Genomic DNA, 16,787 nt, shown 5'->3' on the forward strand with positions numbered 1-16,787 from the left:
TAATCCTTTTAAAAAAACCTGCATCTTACTTTAGAAAAATGAGACTTTTTATATAAGCTAATTGTTTTGATCAGTCAAATAAGGAAATAATTCTATTTAGTATTTTCCCAAAATGAAGATTCCCAATGATAGGAGCTTAATTAAATGGCCACAGTTAGCCTGGCAAGTGAATCAGTGACCAAGATTTCATAGGATCTCCCTAGTTACTGTCCCTTCTATCCACCACTCCAAGATAACTGGTACTAGGTCTGCTCAAGTAAGGGACAGTTTAGCTTGGACTAGAAGACCAGGGGAGATCTTCTGAAGGACAGGAGAGAAAGCTGAGACTTGGAAGACTCAGCAGGGTTCAGTTCTGTGGGTAGTAGGAGGAATAGCATTTCTGTATGGAAGGGGTAACACAGTAGAATGGTCAGAAGTAGAAAGAGCCAGTGGATCTGAAACAGAGAATGAACTACACATTGGGGAGAATTGAGGCCAAAATTTGGCAGGCTTGGGTCAAGGTTGGCCTTGGAAGTTTGAACTTTATGAAAGCAGCACGGCCCAGTAGAAATCATATTTGCATTGTACACATCATTCTGGATGCTGCACAGAGAAGAGATCAGAGATCAGAGAGAGGCCTTGATGCATTTGGTTAGTTAGGAAGCTATTGCAGTACTTCAAGAAATAATGGTGGTGGCTGGGACAGAAATAGCTGGAATCAAGATATATTCAAGAGATAGAAGCACTAAAAAATGGTACTTGATTTAATGAGAGAAAAGAAATAAAACCTCCAATTTGGTGTCTTGTGAGACGGGATGAATGATAGTCAGATGGGGACATTAGAGGATATTTTTTGATTTGTTTTTGAAGGTTGAGTAGGCAGATGATTATCCCAAATTTGTTGGCAGAGATAATTGGAATGATTTCACTTATATTCAAAATCTTTCAGTTCATTTGTGTGTGTGTGTGTGTGTGTGTGTGTGTGTGTTTGTGTATTTGTACTTCCAGAAGCTCCATCCCAAAGCCTTCTTGGAAAGGCAGCTTATGCTCCTCCAAGGCCTCCTTAATGTTGGAATTTTAATAAGATTCCAGGTTTAGGCACAATTTAAAAATATATCTTTCATCGTACAGTGCCTTTGACAAGTCTTATCTAGGGTTTGTATGATCGTGTTTTTTAAGAATTTTTTTTTGTACTAATGCTTCATAGTCTGAAAGAAAAACTAAAATAAAAAACAAAAACAAAAACCTTGTTCATGAGTCAAAACATGAACAGATGGGAAGATGGTTAAGTATAAAAACATTAGTAGATAGGAATGTGGTAAGAATATTACCAGGCTTAAGCACTCTTGCTTTAGGATAAAAACCTATGGCCAGCTAAAAATAAATTCCTTTTGCAGTTTTCTGGAAAGCTTGAACTGCTCTTTTATTGAAAGTGTAGAAAAGTGGATGGAATTGGTGCAAAAAGTTTCTTGATCCAAACATGCTTTGGCTTGAACCTTGATTTTAATAAATTTGTGTGTGATATTTTTGAAAAGTATAGTATGATTTGATTTTCCAGGCACCAGAGGTTTTATTTTATGGGTTTTTGACGCTTATACTTATTTTACTTACATGCTGGGGTATTGATTCACTGGTACCTGCTAAGGTGGAAGCTGCAAGTGTCGCCAAGATAATCCTAGTATCAGTATTGGAGAACCCTTATTGGGGAGTGACAGGACTGGGTACAGTCACCTGCATGTCTCTTCTCAGTACTCTGAGTGTTATATCCACTTCTAGATCTTTGGAGAGAGAACTATACATTTCTATTTTTTTAACTTGTTATGTTTGCGGAAATGACAGGGTTCTGAGTTTTTTGTTTAACTAACAATAATCCAATTGTGATCTTGTATTCTTGCTCCCCACACTTATAGGAGGTGGAACTCCCACTGTTTATAATTCTCAGACCCCCTTCCCCTCCCCCATCAGATGTGGCCTGCTAATGAATATTATTGGTATAATTATGTTAATGTTAATAACAGGTACTTATTGAATGTTTGAAATAATGAGTCAGCATTCTTTTTTTTAAAATACCTGATCTCACTTAATCCTCAGAGCAGTCCTGAGAGTTGATTATTATAGATGTCATTATCCTCAGCTTAAGAATATGCCTCATGCTCATTTCACTTTACCATGTGACGTTCATTAGGTGTGTCAATACTTGCCCTTTTCAAGTAATAGAAACTAAATTGTGAGAGGAGAAAAGGATCTTAAAAACCAGTTAGTAGAATGCTCTTCATTTTGTAAGAGATAGGTCAAGGTCATTTTCTTTGCCTGGATCAGAGATAAATTTTTTTTTAAATTAAATTTATTGGGGTTGACATTGGTTATTAAAATTATATAGGTTTCAAGTGTACATTTCTATAATACATCATTTATATATTCCATTGTGTGTTCACCATCCAGAATCATTTCTCCTTCTGTCACCATATATTTGATCTCCTTTACCCCCCGTATCCTCTGGTAACAACTAAATTGTTATTTGTGTCTATGAGTTTTTGCTTATTTGTTTGTTTGTTCCTTTGTTGCTTTCAGTTTTGTATCACACATATGAGTAAAATCGTATAGTTTTGACATTTTCTGACTTATTTCACTTAATGTGATAATCTCAAGATTCATCCATGTTGTCTCAGATGGCAGTATTTCATCTTTCCTTATGGCTGAGTAATGTTCCATTGTATATATGTACCACCTCTTCCTTATCCAGTCATCTATCAAAGGACACTTCGGTTGTTTCCATTGTCTTGGCCATGGTGATACTGCTGCAGTGAACTTATGAATACATACATCTTTACCGATAAATGTTTTTAGACTTTTGGGGTAGATACCTGGAAGAGGGATTGCTGGGTTGTATGAGATTACCATATGAGATAACTTCTTTATATTAGGGATTGGCAAGTTTTTCTTTTGAAGGTCCAGATAGGAAATATTTTAGGCTTTGTAGGCCTTTAATGTCTTTGTTGCAACTGTTCGACGCTGCTGTTAACAGTGCAAAAGCAATCACAGACAAGATTTTTAAAAAGGGGTGTGGTTGTGTTACGGTGAAACATTATTTACAAAAAAACAGGAGGCTGGATTTGACCCAAGCGCCATAGTTGCCTGAACTTTGGTTGAATTTTCATTCCTAAGTGACCTATTTGCCACAGTTAATCAGTACCTTTACCTACAATACCTGTTAAACATTTCTTTAATAGACATATACTCTCTGGGTCATCAAGTCTCATGACAGAAAGCATTACTCATGTACCAGTTGCTATGTTTTTATTGCTAGTCTTCCTCACTCCAAATTTTGACAGGAATATTCAAGGGCATGAAATTTAAAATTTTTGAATTCATCTTTTTCCCTCTAGAAAGTATCCCTCACAATGGTCTTTTTTTCTTTGGTTCAGCTTCGACCCCATCATAGCCACCGTGACAGTTTGCTAATTGTAAATCTACCAAGTGCCCCCCTTACAACCTTAGCGAGGGTCCTCATCCCCTACTGGACAAAGCTTAGTCAGATCATAAAGCCTTGGCCTGGGCTAGATCTTGCTAGATTTTATCATCCTTACCCTGATATTCTCACTGAGCAGTTTGCCCTCTGGTAATACTGAGCTACTGTAGTGCCACGCATGCACCATGTCACCTCACATAGCTGTGTTTCCTCTGGTGAGTTTTTCTACCTGAAACACCATGTTTCTAGTGTTCGCGTCCCTCTTATTATCCTTAAAATTTGAGTGACAATATCTCTTCTAGGATTCCTTCCTTAATACCCCTGTGCTCATTGTCTTTTCCCCTTTCCCCACAGCTTGGGTAGGCATCCAGAAATGTATATTAACTTGAACTTGCCTTGACATTCATAGTCGTGATGTCTCCTATTCCACCCTGTTTCACTGCAGCCCGCCACAAATAAATGCTTTGCAGTGACTTGCAGAAATGAAAGACGCTGGGTCTGAGGAAATAAATAGAAACTTCATTTCAAGTCATAGCTACATTCTATTAAGAACAATACTGCTAGTTCTATCAGAGGTTTTAGGCCATTTGATACTGTCTTGATTTATTCTATCCTCCTTACTTTTTGGTTGAGTTCAATTTTTTTTTCCATTTTTGCCTTTTAGAAAAAGAAATTATGTTTCATTCAACAGCTATAATCGTCTAATTTATAGATGTCTGTTTTTAGCTCATGTGAATCATATCTTCATGTTTTATGTTAGGAAGTATACCTTATTATGTCCATAAATGACTACTTATGTCTTCTTTTAAATTTATTTCTGTACTTACTCTAAAAGATAGCATTAAACTTTGAAGTTTTTCTCACTTCTAAGTGGGCCTTTTTCTCCTATAAATTGAATTTAGGGGGTGATTTTCAAACATTTCTGGAGGAGACATTCTTTTATATTTGTTTCAAAATACATTCTAAATGGATCACTATATTAAGCAAGTACATTTTTGCATTTATGAGCACTAATTTTATCTTTTAGTTCATGTGGGTAGCATATATTTATATATTTAATTAATAAGAAATATTAGGTTATTTTGATGAAGACAAAAGTTTGAAATCAAAGATTATGGAAGATAATTGAGGCTTCTTTTCCTAGTCTATTTCTGCATTTTATTTGGATTGAGCAATAAACTGATTGGCTTATTAAATACTTATAATATTAACAGTTGAAGAAGGGTTGTTTTTTTTTCTTGCAATCTATCCTCTGCAATTAAATGGATCCAAAGCCTGAAAATGGCCTTGTCATAAATATAATATTGAACAAAAGTTATCTTCAAACTTATATGCCATGATTATAGAATGAGTATATCAACAGAATGTTCTGTTTCACTCATTCATCTGTGTTACTCCGTTTACTCTTACACCATGATGGAAGCATGTGCCAAGCAGATGTTTCTTAGCCCTGCTGGTCATCCAGCTGAGCTCAGCACACATATGACATGAAAGTGTTACCTCACTGTATCATTCTATGTGTGTAGACATGCCCAGGCCTGAGTTAAAAAAAAAAATACAGTTCATTTTTCATCTTAGGGATTGTAGTTTTCGTCTCTACAAGTTCGACTTGGGTCCTTTTTATATCTTCTGTTTCTCTATTTAACTTTGGAATATATTGGCTACAGTTACAATACCCATTTTAATCTTTGCTAATTTGAACAGCTTTGTCAGTTTTAAGTTTTGTATTTATCACCCACAACTGAAGCAAGAACCTTCTTAGTCCTCTACCTAATGCCTGATAAATGATGTTTTCTAGTCTGACTGATGGCTACCGTCACTATTTCTTACGCTGGGTGTGCATCAGGCACTGTTCCTTCTAAATCTGAACATCCACAACCCCCCACCTCCATTGTGCCACAGCCTGGAAACTGTTTTATGGCACTAAGATGCAGCAAATACAGGGCTCTCATTATTTATTTGTCATCTCTCAGAGATGTCCCTTGTTACTTCGTGTATCATGTCTTAAAAGTCCCTGTTTCACATAGTTTGCACCCTTTTTTACTTGTTTCTGGTAAAAAGGTGAATTTAGTCCCTTTTACTCCCACTTGGGCAGAAATAAGCCAGGCCCCTCTCAATTTGAGAGTTTTATTTTCACACATTCATATCCATCCACATTTTCAGGTATATATTTTTAAATGTAAATAAGAAACAAACTCAGTCTGTTTTAGCTCAGACTGTATATAATTTTGCTTATTCCATATCTAATTTTTCACAGTGGGCTTTTAAGTAGTAACAGAACTTTTACGCAGGAATAAAAATTCCTTTTGTAATACAGACACATAAATTAATGACCCCCCAAAAAGATTAATGGTATGTAACAGCAATGATGTTACACACACTTCCTTTGTGCTAGATAAGTATGCCTGTTAGCACCTCCTGCAATGATGAAATGTTCGATTTCTCTACTCTTGTGTATTGTAGCCACTAGCTACTTGTGGCTCTCAGTACTTTGAGGTGTAGCTACTGTATTTATATTTAATTTTAATAAATTAGAATTTAAATGTAAATAGCCATATATAGCTAGTGGCTACTCTAGTAGTGCAAATCTAGACTGTGTTTTATTTGGCCACCTTTTATATTGGGTTCATTCTATTATATAATGTAGTTTTATGGAAAGAAAAAGTTAAGCTAGCATTTTATTTTAATAAAAAAATAACCCAACAAAGCAAATACCAATGATCTTCCAATTTGTTATTAGAAGCACTGTAATTGGAATTTCCGTGTATTGTATTTTTTTCTAAGACTAATGTTTAGTGGTTGGCCTCAATAAATAGTGTATTTGTGAACTCCAACAATATTATTTATTTTGTAAAAATACCACGTAATACTTATCTAAATGGCCTGTGGACAGCCATAATGATAATTATAGATTGTTGCTTAAGCACTAATAACTTTTATCATGTAAAATGAAACTGAAAAGTCACTAACATGTATAAAGATTATGTATTAAACTCAGTGAAGAATCACATACCTGCTTTTTGTAACTTCTTAACTTCTGTAATTTATATTCTCTGACAGATTTTCTCAGAGGAAAATAAATATAGAGTTATATGTTTTAAATAATGCTAGCTAAATAAATCAATGCTTCATATTAATCATTGGATTGCTTTTAACTTATATTCTAAACTTTGTTACATAGGATACAGATGCTAATTTGTATAGATATATGTAATGCTTCAGCTAATTGTGCTATAATACTACAGTGGCAAAGTTTAGTTCTCATAGAAGAAATCACTGTGAAGTCATCTGAAAAAGATGTTCATTTTTATGTGTTTTTTTAAACATGTTTTAAAACAGTGTTAGGTTTTTGTATTGACTGTTTAAAATGTGAAGTTCTGGTTTCATTACTTCTTTGATCTTTTAAATAAGGATCTGAAAAAATGTACACAAATATAACATTTATACTGATATTATAAAAACTCATTTATTTTGAATTCTTTGAATCAGTAGAAACATTTATATCTTTTATATGGTCAATATTTTAATGCAAAGTGCATTTATTTATTTCCTACCTTTTGTTACATGCCATGATTTCTCAGCCTACTAGTTTTGCTGGTATTTTATTCTTTTAAGATTTACAAATGAGTCGTTAAGCATTTGCTCTGAGTTTTCATGATAGCTTATAACTTAGTTAGCTTCTATTCATCAGAAGTATGAGTTGAATTTCATAATGGCATTCATTTAAATTTATTCTAAAATGAAGTGATTCAATATTAAAAGCTTGTTCTTTTTTCTTTTTAAAAGTACAATTCATTAAATTAAAGCAATTTTCATTAATAGAATCCATATAATTCATAAATAATTGAAGTGAGATGAAAGTTTTTCTAATTTTTTTTAATCCTTAAGATGAACTGTTCCTTTGATCTGCTTAATATTAGCCAGTTTCATCAGTTATTAGATTTCCCTCATATTTCTTTTGAAAAGTGCTGTTTTGAAGATGTTGGGCTTAATTCACACAATTTACTTTTCTGTACACATATGTAGATAATTTTGCAGTATCTATTGTGTGGGTTCAGAGAACCTCTATTCTATCTACCAGTTCTTTCTAACTCAATTATTTGGTAATTACCATAACTTTCATTTTGACTGCCCTTCGTTCCACTTTGGTGGGCGCTAAGTAATGCATTATTTGGATATATACTTATGCTTCCCAAATTGACTCTCTTCTTAGTCAAATAAACAAAGAGTCTATTTCTCCTTCTATCATGAGTCCTGACTCATGGCCTTCCTGTGACCATGGACTCTGGAATGAAACCGAAGCATTACATGTGGGGTTATGGATCATTTGTAATTTTTAAAGAATATTGTGTGTGATATTAATTATTGTCCCTTATTTAATGTACCTGTCCTCAGAGACAAGTGAAAAAAATCACATTTTAAAATATAAAAAAAATCAATTGGAATTCATCTGGGACCAGGGGTATATGAAATGGTTACTAGACAAATCGAAAGCATGTGTACAACCGAATGTAGATGACGTGCAGCACAGAGAAGCTTTTTCCAAACTCTGGGGGCCAGAAACCTGGCCCACCCACAAAGCCATGAAGCTACCCATATGTTAAATGTTTAAGCAGTTTACCGGTTTATAGGAGTGAGTTTGCTACCTTTAAAAAATATAGATATTATTTTTTTGGGGGGGTAGAAAGAGGTCCTTATCATTTTTGTGTGTACGAATGAAACAGAACTGTTAGAAATGTTGTTTTTACTGTAACATACATGTAGCAAATTAGTGAAACTTGCAAAAAAAAAAAAGATCAAAGGATATCTACTTGTGAGCTATAAGCAAATCTGCAGAACTCAACCTATGAAATGTTTTAGCTACCTTTCAATGGATGCAAGCCTGTCCGGGTTGTAAGTTTGTTTTATTAAGGCAAAAACATTTACATTGCTCTCGAGTTATCATGATCATTTTGCAACCCTCTGCTGTAGTTGTATAAACCTGCCCTGTTTTGAAAATTAAAATTGATTGCATTATTATACTAACAGAAGGTTTTCCTGGAACTCCTAAGTAGTTGGTGTGTTTTCAAGGTTCACAATTAGTAGCACAATGTAAAGTCTATCTTATGTTTCATGGTTTTGATATTAGGACGTACACATCTGCTGGAGATTATTTTCTGTGTTTCATGTGTCATATGGCCTCCCCATCCGGTGAAAAGCATTTTGAGATGCATCCTTCTTCTTCATGTTTGAATTTTGTCAACCCAATTATATATTGCATAAAGTTAATATCCATGTCTGCTTCTTTAAAATTTAATTATATCAACTAGTACAATGTTCAGCACATACTAAGTATTCAAGGAAAGGACCTGTATGAATCGCCTATGTTCTATGACATGTCATAAAGTTTCCCTGTAATTTAAGTGTGTACTTGGTTTGGTGGGCTGACATAGGCAGTTTGTAGATCTGTAGTTAGCTTGCCTAGAACTCACCTTTTTGCACCATTTCCTGAATTCACGGAGTCTGTGGTAAAGAGCATTGGCGTACTGATTTATTTTTTGAAGTGCTGTTACCTTTTTCTTTCCAAGGAGCTAGTATATGTTGTATTTTGTTGATCTATAGCTGGAATGAAAGTCTTCCACTCATGACTTGGTAAGAACTTTTAAAAATTGTTGTACCATGTACCATGTACTTCAGTTCAACCTAGATGTGTTTGCTACGGCACATGTCTCTCTAACAAAAAATTAGTTTCTTGGGGCCAGCTGAGTGGCTCAGTTGGTTAAGAGCTCGCTCAAGAGTTTGAGCTCTGAGTAACAGTGGCTCGAGTCCTGGCCCAAGCTAAGCAGCCGCTGAGCTGCCAACAGGTGGCAGGATGGCTCAGCTAAAAAAAAAAAAAAAAAGAAATTAGCTTCTATGTGATTGGTAAAGTAGGGAGTTAGGTCCATATAATGTGGAAGTGGCATCAGCTTGTATGCAACATTGCCTAGATAAGAACAGCCAAAAAACCAGGAATAGAATTAGAAACTTGGAAGGAAAAGTAACAATCTTCAGCTTAGCTGCTGCACTGGATCAGAAGCCTTTATGACATCCTATTTTTTTTAATCTTTTGTTTGATTCATATATTAGTTATTAAGAGAAGAGCAGTAAAACATCCCCCTATTTTATGGATTTGGAGATTGTGTTCTTACAATTCAATTTTTTTTTTTTGCTTTGTGCATTCAAATCTACATTCTTAGTAATAAGGTTATGATCATGATAATTTTTTATTTTTATTATGTACTGTTACTCTTTATTTCTATTAATGGTTTTTGTTTGAAACTCTACTGCTACAACTTTTATTTTTGGTGGAATTTGTATGGAATGTCTTTTTCATCCTTTTATTTTGTACTTTTCAGCATAGTTTTCCTTAGATATTTATCTTATAACTAGAGTATTGTTAGATTTTTTTCAGTCTGTTCAATCTGTTACTTATAAAAGAGTTCACTGTATTGCATTTATTTTTATTAGTTTTATATTTGGGATTCTTCCTACAAACTTATTTTATTTTGTTGTTGCCATTGGCCAATTGTTTTGTTTGCTACTTTTCTATTATGCTTTGCTGCATTGATATACATAATCCTTTTCTCCTTGTGAACATTCAGAAACTATAAACTATAGTTGTATATAGCTTTAATTAAATACTGTTACTTTTAAAATATGCATAATTAGCTATAAGTTAGCCAAGTGTAAAGTTTCTAATTTCTGTCCTTCTCCAAAACAAAATACAGATACAGCACACTTTAATTAGCCATTGAGCATTCTCATTCCAATATGATTTATTCTTGTCTAAAGTTTTAGATCTAACATTTTTAGGCTCCCAAAGTTATTCTTACTTCTATAATTAAAAGTTAATGTAATTAACTTACATTTAAAAAATGTAGTTTCGTGCTCTCTTTTAGGGCATGTTTGCGAAAATTACCAGACCTGCTCCCAGCTCTGATCTCCCTTGGAGGTTCCCTAGCTCTTGACAGGTTTTGTACTTCCTGCTGGGCCAACCTCAGGCAGTTTTGTGTGCAGAACTCCATGCCCAGTTTTATAGTATCCATCATTTCTTCTCCATTTAATGTGTTATCAGTATGTTCGCTCTTTCATTTCTATGCATTTTAAATCTCTCTGAAGGTTGTAATTACAAATTAGTCTTGTGTTTTCTGCTCCTTGTGCTATTTTCTTCCACAAATGCTCTCCCCATGCCCCTTATTTTAGAATGAGAATTTTCAGAACTCAAAATTTGTTGGGGAAACTTAGGTTGTATCAAACAAGAAATGTCTGTCTAGTTACCTTTCTAGGCTGGCAATAATGTTACCTAGGTTGTGCACTGCAAAACTCCAGGGCATTCCATCCACAGAAAGTATATTGGGCAGGGTGTCCCCCAGTGTTTCATGGCATCTAAACAGTACAGGTAATTACATGGTTAAAAGAGTTAAATAGTCACCAAACAGCACTGTTGTCCCCAGTCCAGCTGGGTTGGGGCTGTGTAGCGATCTGGCAGTATGGGCCCAGGAGAGAATTTTACCCTCAGCCTCCCCTGGTTCTAGATCCATACCATGACTGCAGTTTCCAAAATTGCCTTGAATTTGGAGAATTAACCTGCTTTGGTTTGCAAGCCCACTACCAGAAATTTTAGGTTCAGCTATTTATTTCAAATTCATGAGACTAGAAGAAGCTTTGTGGCACTGGTTTGTCCAACTTTGTAAAAGACTGCAGGATAAGAAAAAAAGACGGGGCAGGGAGGACCCTGTCGATTCAGCTGTAGCTCTTAAGTTCATCAATGCACATTAGTACAGGGGCTACCCCCCCACAGACACCTCTTCTCCCCCCACCTTGCCAGGGAGCTAGGGGAAGGTGAGCCTAACGTCATAGGGTCACATCATCTTTTCTGGAGGTATTCAGCAGATGGAAAAATCTGAAACCTTTTCTTTCTGCTGTTCATCTCCCCCTCACACTTATTTTTTTTCTTTTATTCTTTGTCTATTCTTTGGTTTCTTTTTGGATTAAAGATTTTTAAGGAAAAAAAGTGTCTTTATTGTCACCCTAGATTTCAGGAAGAAGCAGCTATATGTGTATGTATGTCTTCAATTAACTATATTTATTGATAGTGTTAATGTAAAGTTCCAAGAAGTAATTATTGAATATTTACTACCTTAATACATATATATATATATATACACACATATATACATATATATGTATATATGTATATATATATATATATACACATTACATGTCATCTCATAATTCTCTTTAAAAATAGATGCTAGTAAGTACTTTTGCCTGGAAAAGCAAAATGTAATGTGATGTGATGTGATGTGTTGGAAAAAAAAAACTCCCTTGCGTGGCAGAAAGAACATAATAAGATATTTTGTTGTGTATTTTCTGTAAAGTGCATTTCCATATAAATGAGCAGAGGGGAAGGGAAGGGATTAGTATAAAAGTATTAGGATGAAGTATATTTTTAAATGCTCCTAGTTAATAAATATGCATATTGAATAACTTATAATTCTTGAAAGTTTTTAAAATTTGGTATTGTGAAAGAATACATATATTTATGAGTGTTCATTTTATGTGTACATTTGCATTTTAAATTATTCATTTTGAGGGTATATGTCTTTTATATTCCATAAAAGATGAACAATACTGTAAAACCCTCAATAATTTTGGAGAAATGAATAAAGATCACCCTGAACTCCCTAAAATTTATATTAAAAGTAATGTTTAAAAAATAGTCATTTGAATAATTTCAAGAAAAGCACTATTTAACGCTGCTAAAAAATACTATATAAAATTATTCTAGATTTACTTTAAGAAATAAATGATAGGGCCGGCTGAGTGGTGCGATGGTTAAGAACTGGCTTGGGACGCCAGAGGGCCCTGGTTCAGAATTCATATATGAGGGCCAGTGATGCTGCCCTCCACAGCTGGGATGCTGAACAACAGCTCAAACTGGAGCTGGGCTGCCATGAGTTGCTGGCGACGGCGTAGGCTGCAGCCCCTGCTGCAGTGGGTTGTCATGGGCTACCGTGTGTAGCCAGCAGCCAGTGTGAGCGGCCAGCAGCCTCAGTGAGCGGCCGTCCAGAAGCTGGCGACTGATCTGCCTCGCCCGGGAAGAGCGGAATGATGGTGCCAACTTGGGCCAGTGCAGCAACGTCCTCCACAACTAGACTGAAGAACAAAAGGACAGCAACTTGTGTGTTCCCCTTCCCCGATTCCCCAGCGCTGTTCCCATCTCCCCAATTCCCCAATAAAAAAATCTTTAAAAAAAAAAGAAATAAATGATTATTTGTTAGAATTCCAATTGTTAATTACTTTGAAAATAATTCTTGTAAACAACTTCTGTACATAATTACATTGAATTTTATTGATAGTGTTAATTTCATAACATATATATTTATTTATTTGTAGCCTAGTCTCAAATTACAAATTATGAATTAAGTTGAACAAATTGATGAAATGATATAGCATTTTTTATACATTTGACTCTGACACAAGTTCAAATAGAACTTTATATGCTCAATGAGTGTTTATTACCTCCATATTTATAAAGGATGATTCATTGATCTTATTTAATATTTGTGGCTTAGTGTGTTTAACCAGGAATGAACACAAATTGATAAAAATATTATAATTGTGTGTGTTTTGAGCTTCTCTAATGTTATATTTTTCAAAGGAAAGTGAAGGGAATGGTGTTCTAATTGTTACCTTTTATATTATTTTTCAGGTGCATTTTCTTGATTATAAATTGATACCTCTTGGTCAGAAAATGGAAAACCTAATGCAGATTAGGGAATTTGCAAAGGAAGTGAAAGAAAGAAATATTTTATTATGTGGCCTTCTCATATATTATTCACAGGTAGGTAAAATGTGTACTCTTCAAATTATATGTTCTGTAGAATATAATTTTAATGATGGGGACCTGATTTTGTTAAAAGCAAAGAGATAGTAATAAGAATAAATTTGGCTGGAAAATTACTCATTCATTTCTGTTCTGTAGTAGGTGGAACTTCTCAAGTCTGGAGTAAAAATAAAAGTCAAAACAGGTGTTTTGATTAGAGGAAAAAAGATGAAAATTGGCAAATGTCTCATACTAGGTAGTTCACATAGAATTGCCAGATATGGAAATAAAAATACAGAATGCCAGTTAAATTTGAATTTCAGATAATAAATAATTTTAAGTGTGTCCCAAATTTGGTATTTGAAATTTGAAATCCAAATTGAACTGGACTTTTGGAATTAACTGGCAACCCTAAGGTCACAACACTTAGCCAGTTGTATAATTTGAAATCATTTATTTCTTTTTATGTTATGCTAAAAATGTTGATGATCAAGTTTTTAATCACTTGAAAGCAAATTTTGGCATTGAGATTATAAGAGGGCATAGTATTTAGAGAAAGACTCTAATTATCACTGTCTTTTAATTGCAACAATAAGTTAAGCTGAAGGCAAAATGAATTATCATTTATAAACTCTGTGCAGAGGAGTGTTACATAAATCAAACTGTTTGGAGAATCTGTTAGAGAAGGTGGGTTTGCCCTTTGTGCATAGATATCTTTTGAGGAATGTGCAGAATGCTTTATAGTTTCTCAGAGGTACCACATGAGAGTCAAGAAAGTGAAATAATCAACTGCGTTTTTAATGGTCTGGAAAAATTGTTATTTGGTACTGACTGTCCAGGAAATGACAGGTATTTAAAGTTATACAGTTGATGAATAACAGCTATTGTTGATGAAATATTTAAGGTGCCTTTTTAGCCTGAAGGTAACAACATTTCTTTGGAAACAAATGGATCTTAATTAAATATAAGGATCATCTTTTAGCCAGTCCCTTGGTTTTCTTTAACTTTGAGGTTGTTTCCTCCGCTTCCAAAATAGGAAAGCGTGGTTCATCATCAAGAACGAGACAAAATTTGGTTTACTTGGGATCAGAAAATGTGAGTGCTATGGGAGGGGTATCAGAGTCAGGACAACCAAAGCCTAAAGAGATCAAAACTTAACCCTAGGACATGTAACTGTCAGGGTAAGAATGAAGAATTGAGGTCTGAATCTTCTTGCAGGAATGTTCCCTCTTCATTAGAGTGCCTTTGGTTGTTCTCTAGATCATTATGGTGGGAAAAATAACTGAATTCTTTCTCTTGTGCCATGTGAGGTGTCATAGGCACACAGTAACACTACACGACGTGGACATAAGATTGAGTTCACTGAGGGAAATCTCAAAAGCTGAGAAATGGGAGAGCACACACAATCCCTGGAACCCCCTTTGTCCTATCATGTAGGCTAAGCAAACAAGACCTGTATGCACTGTAGCTGACATTCCGGCAGAGAGTATGGCTGCCAGATGAAATATATTGGGCTGTCAGAAAAGTCATGACATATTTTTTCTATGTTTTTCACTGCAAAAATGTGTCATGACTTTTATGACAACCCAATAGTATGCCCAGTTAAATGTAAATTTCAGATAAACTATCTGAAATTTTTAGTATAAGTATTCCCAAATATTTTATGTGACATACTTACACTGAAAAATACCTTGTTATTCTGAAATTCAGATAGAACTGGACATCTTCTGTTTTTCTTTGCTAAGACTAGTCACTCTTGCAGAGTTTATATTTACAATACAGTTATTGATTTTCCAACCCCTGGGTGCTCTACACATTTATGGGATGGGGACAGTGAGTATATATGTGACTCTGCACCGGTGAGGGCTCCCTGTTTGGAAAAGTGGCCTTGTGGGAAAGAAGGAAACTTTGCTGCCTTGCTTGGCATCCATCCTTTGTTGTTTGGAGCAAAGTTGGACCTGCTAATCCAGTTCTACTAAGCTTCCAAACGTGGGAAGAAGATGATCCTACAAGGCCTTTAAGCTATGTTTTGCATCATTTTAGAAAGCAAAGATAGCACACCTACATCTTGCTTGTCTCTTCTTGAAAATACAATAGTGCAGATGTTTCAAATATATGAGAATGTGTAAAATACAAGGTATGCCTTTTCCTGAAACACAGGTATGAGTTGATCTTATAAACCCAACACATTGTCCAATGCATAAGTCCACCTGAGACTGCATTGACCAAAGGACCCTGGGATACTCACCAGTTATACCATTTACAAGGGCAATGGTTAAAATACTGGGGAAATATCAGCAAATAAACAGACTACTTTAATGAAGGACTTCAAACAAATCCTTGACATAATTTCATATCTCCAAATTGGGGACAAGGGGTATGCCATTTTCCATTTTCTCCCGAAACCCTTTAACCATAGGTAACTCATGGGACTGAGGCTCCGTAAAACAAACTTTGGGAAACACTCCCCACAAAATGCCCCAAGTAAAGAAATTGCTACCTCTGGACACACTCTTTATATATTTCAGTAATAATTTTTCTATTTAGTTAATCAATATCTCTACTATTGAGTGCCTACTTGACAGGTATTCTGTCAACACTATGGCTATGAAAATATATAAGAGTGAGCTTCTGTTCCCTGTTTAGTGAAAAGATTATTGGTCTGTGGTTTCCATGGTACTGCGAGATACAACTTTTTGTAGTGCTCGTACATTGGACTTGGTTTCCTAAATCTAACCCATCTCTGTCTTAGCCATTTGGATGTTTTCATAGAAAGTTATTGTGCATCATTTTAAGTCTCTGATCAGTGAAACCCTTCTAGATTTTTAATCATTTTTCATAAGACATAGCAGTGAGTGCTTCTCCTTTGGATAGGTTTTCAGTTTATTGATAGTCCCTCCTCAGAAGAGAGAACATAGTGAATTGATTTCAATATCTGTGATATACATATGGTCTTTCTGGATTAAAAAAGACCTGCCTTGTTATGATAAGATATTTCTGATAATGTAGATGGTCTTGATTTTTTTGGCAGCACTTTCACAGTGTTGATGTATATGATGTTTATAGTTAAATAGAATTATGTAAGCCTCTCTTTTTTTAATCACATGACGCTATTAAGCCTCTATTTGTGTTTGTGTGCAGTTCTTTTACACATGTGTAGGACTTTCTGTGTTTGGTGAATTTAAATGTTTCAGTTTTTTTCCTAGTGTTCCAGTCTCCTATTATCTTTTTTTTGTAAAATATAGCATACTCTCAATTAGCTATAGTTTCTTTCTTCATACAATTTACAAATTAGGGGAAAACTGATTTAGAAAAGGCTAAGGATTGATTCTTCTTTTAGTATCTGTAAATGTTATCTACAAATAAAATGTAATATCTACAATGTTATTTGTGATCAATTAATGGTAATTCTTTGATAATTCAATAACTCACAATTGCATCTAATTGTATAATATTTCAACTCAGTTTCTTCATATTTTTTCTACTCACAGG

General features: G+C 34.7%; 1 protein-coding gene across 2 annotated transcripts in view; it reads left to right on the forward strand.

Moving 5' to 3' along the window:
- The window catches only part of CRPPA (CDP-L-ribitol pyrophosphorylase A), a 223,251-nt gene that overhangs the window by 121,378 nt on the left and 85,086 nt on the right, over positions 1 to 16,787 (forward strand). For both annotated transcript variants that reach the window (XM_019659886.1, XM_019659887.1), the window contains one exon: positions 13,182 to 13,313. In XM_019659886.1, the coding sequence (XP_019515431.1) occupies positions 13,182 to 13,313 (132 nt within the window). The remainder of the gene's footprint in view (positions 1 to 13,181; positions 13,314 to 16,787) is intronic.

This window comes from Hipposideros armiger, unplaced genomic scaffold (genome assembly GCF_001890085.2).
Source record: "Hipposideros armiger isolate ML-2016 unplaced genomic scaffold, ASM189008v1 scaffold_305, whole genome shotgun sequence".
In the NCBI taxonomy this organism is placed as follows: Eukaryota; Metazoa; Chordata; class Mammalia; order Chiroptera; family Hipposideridae; genus Hipposideros; species Hipposideros armiger.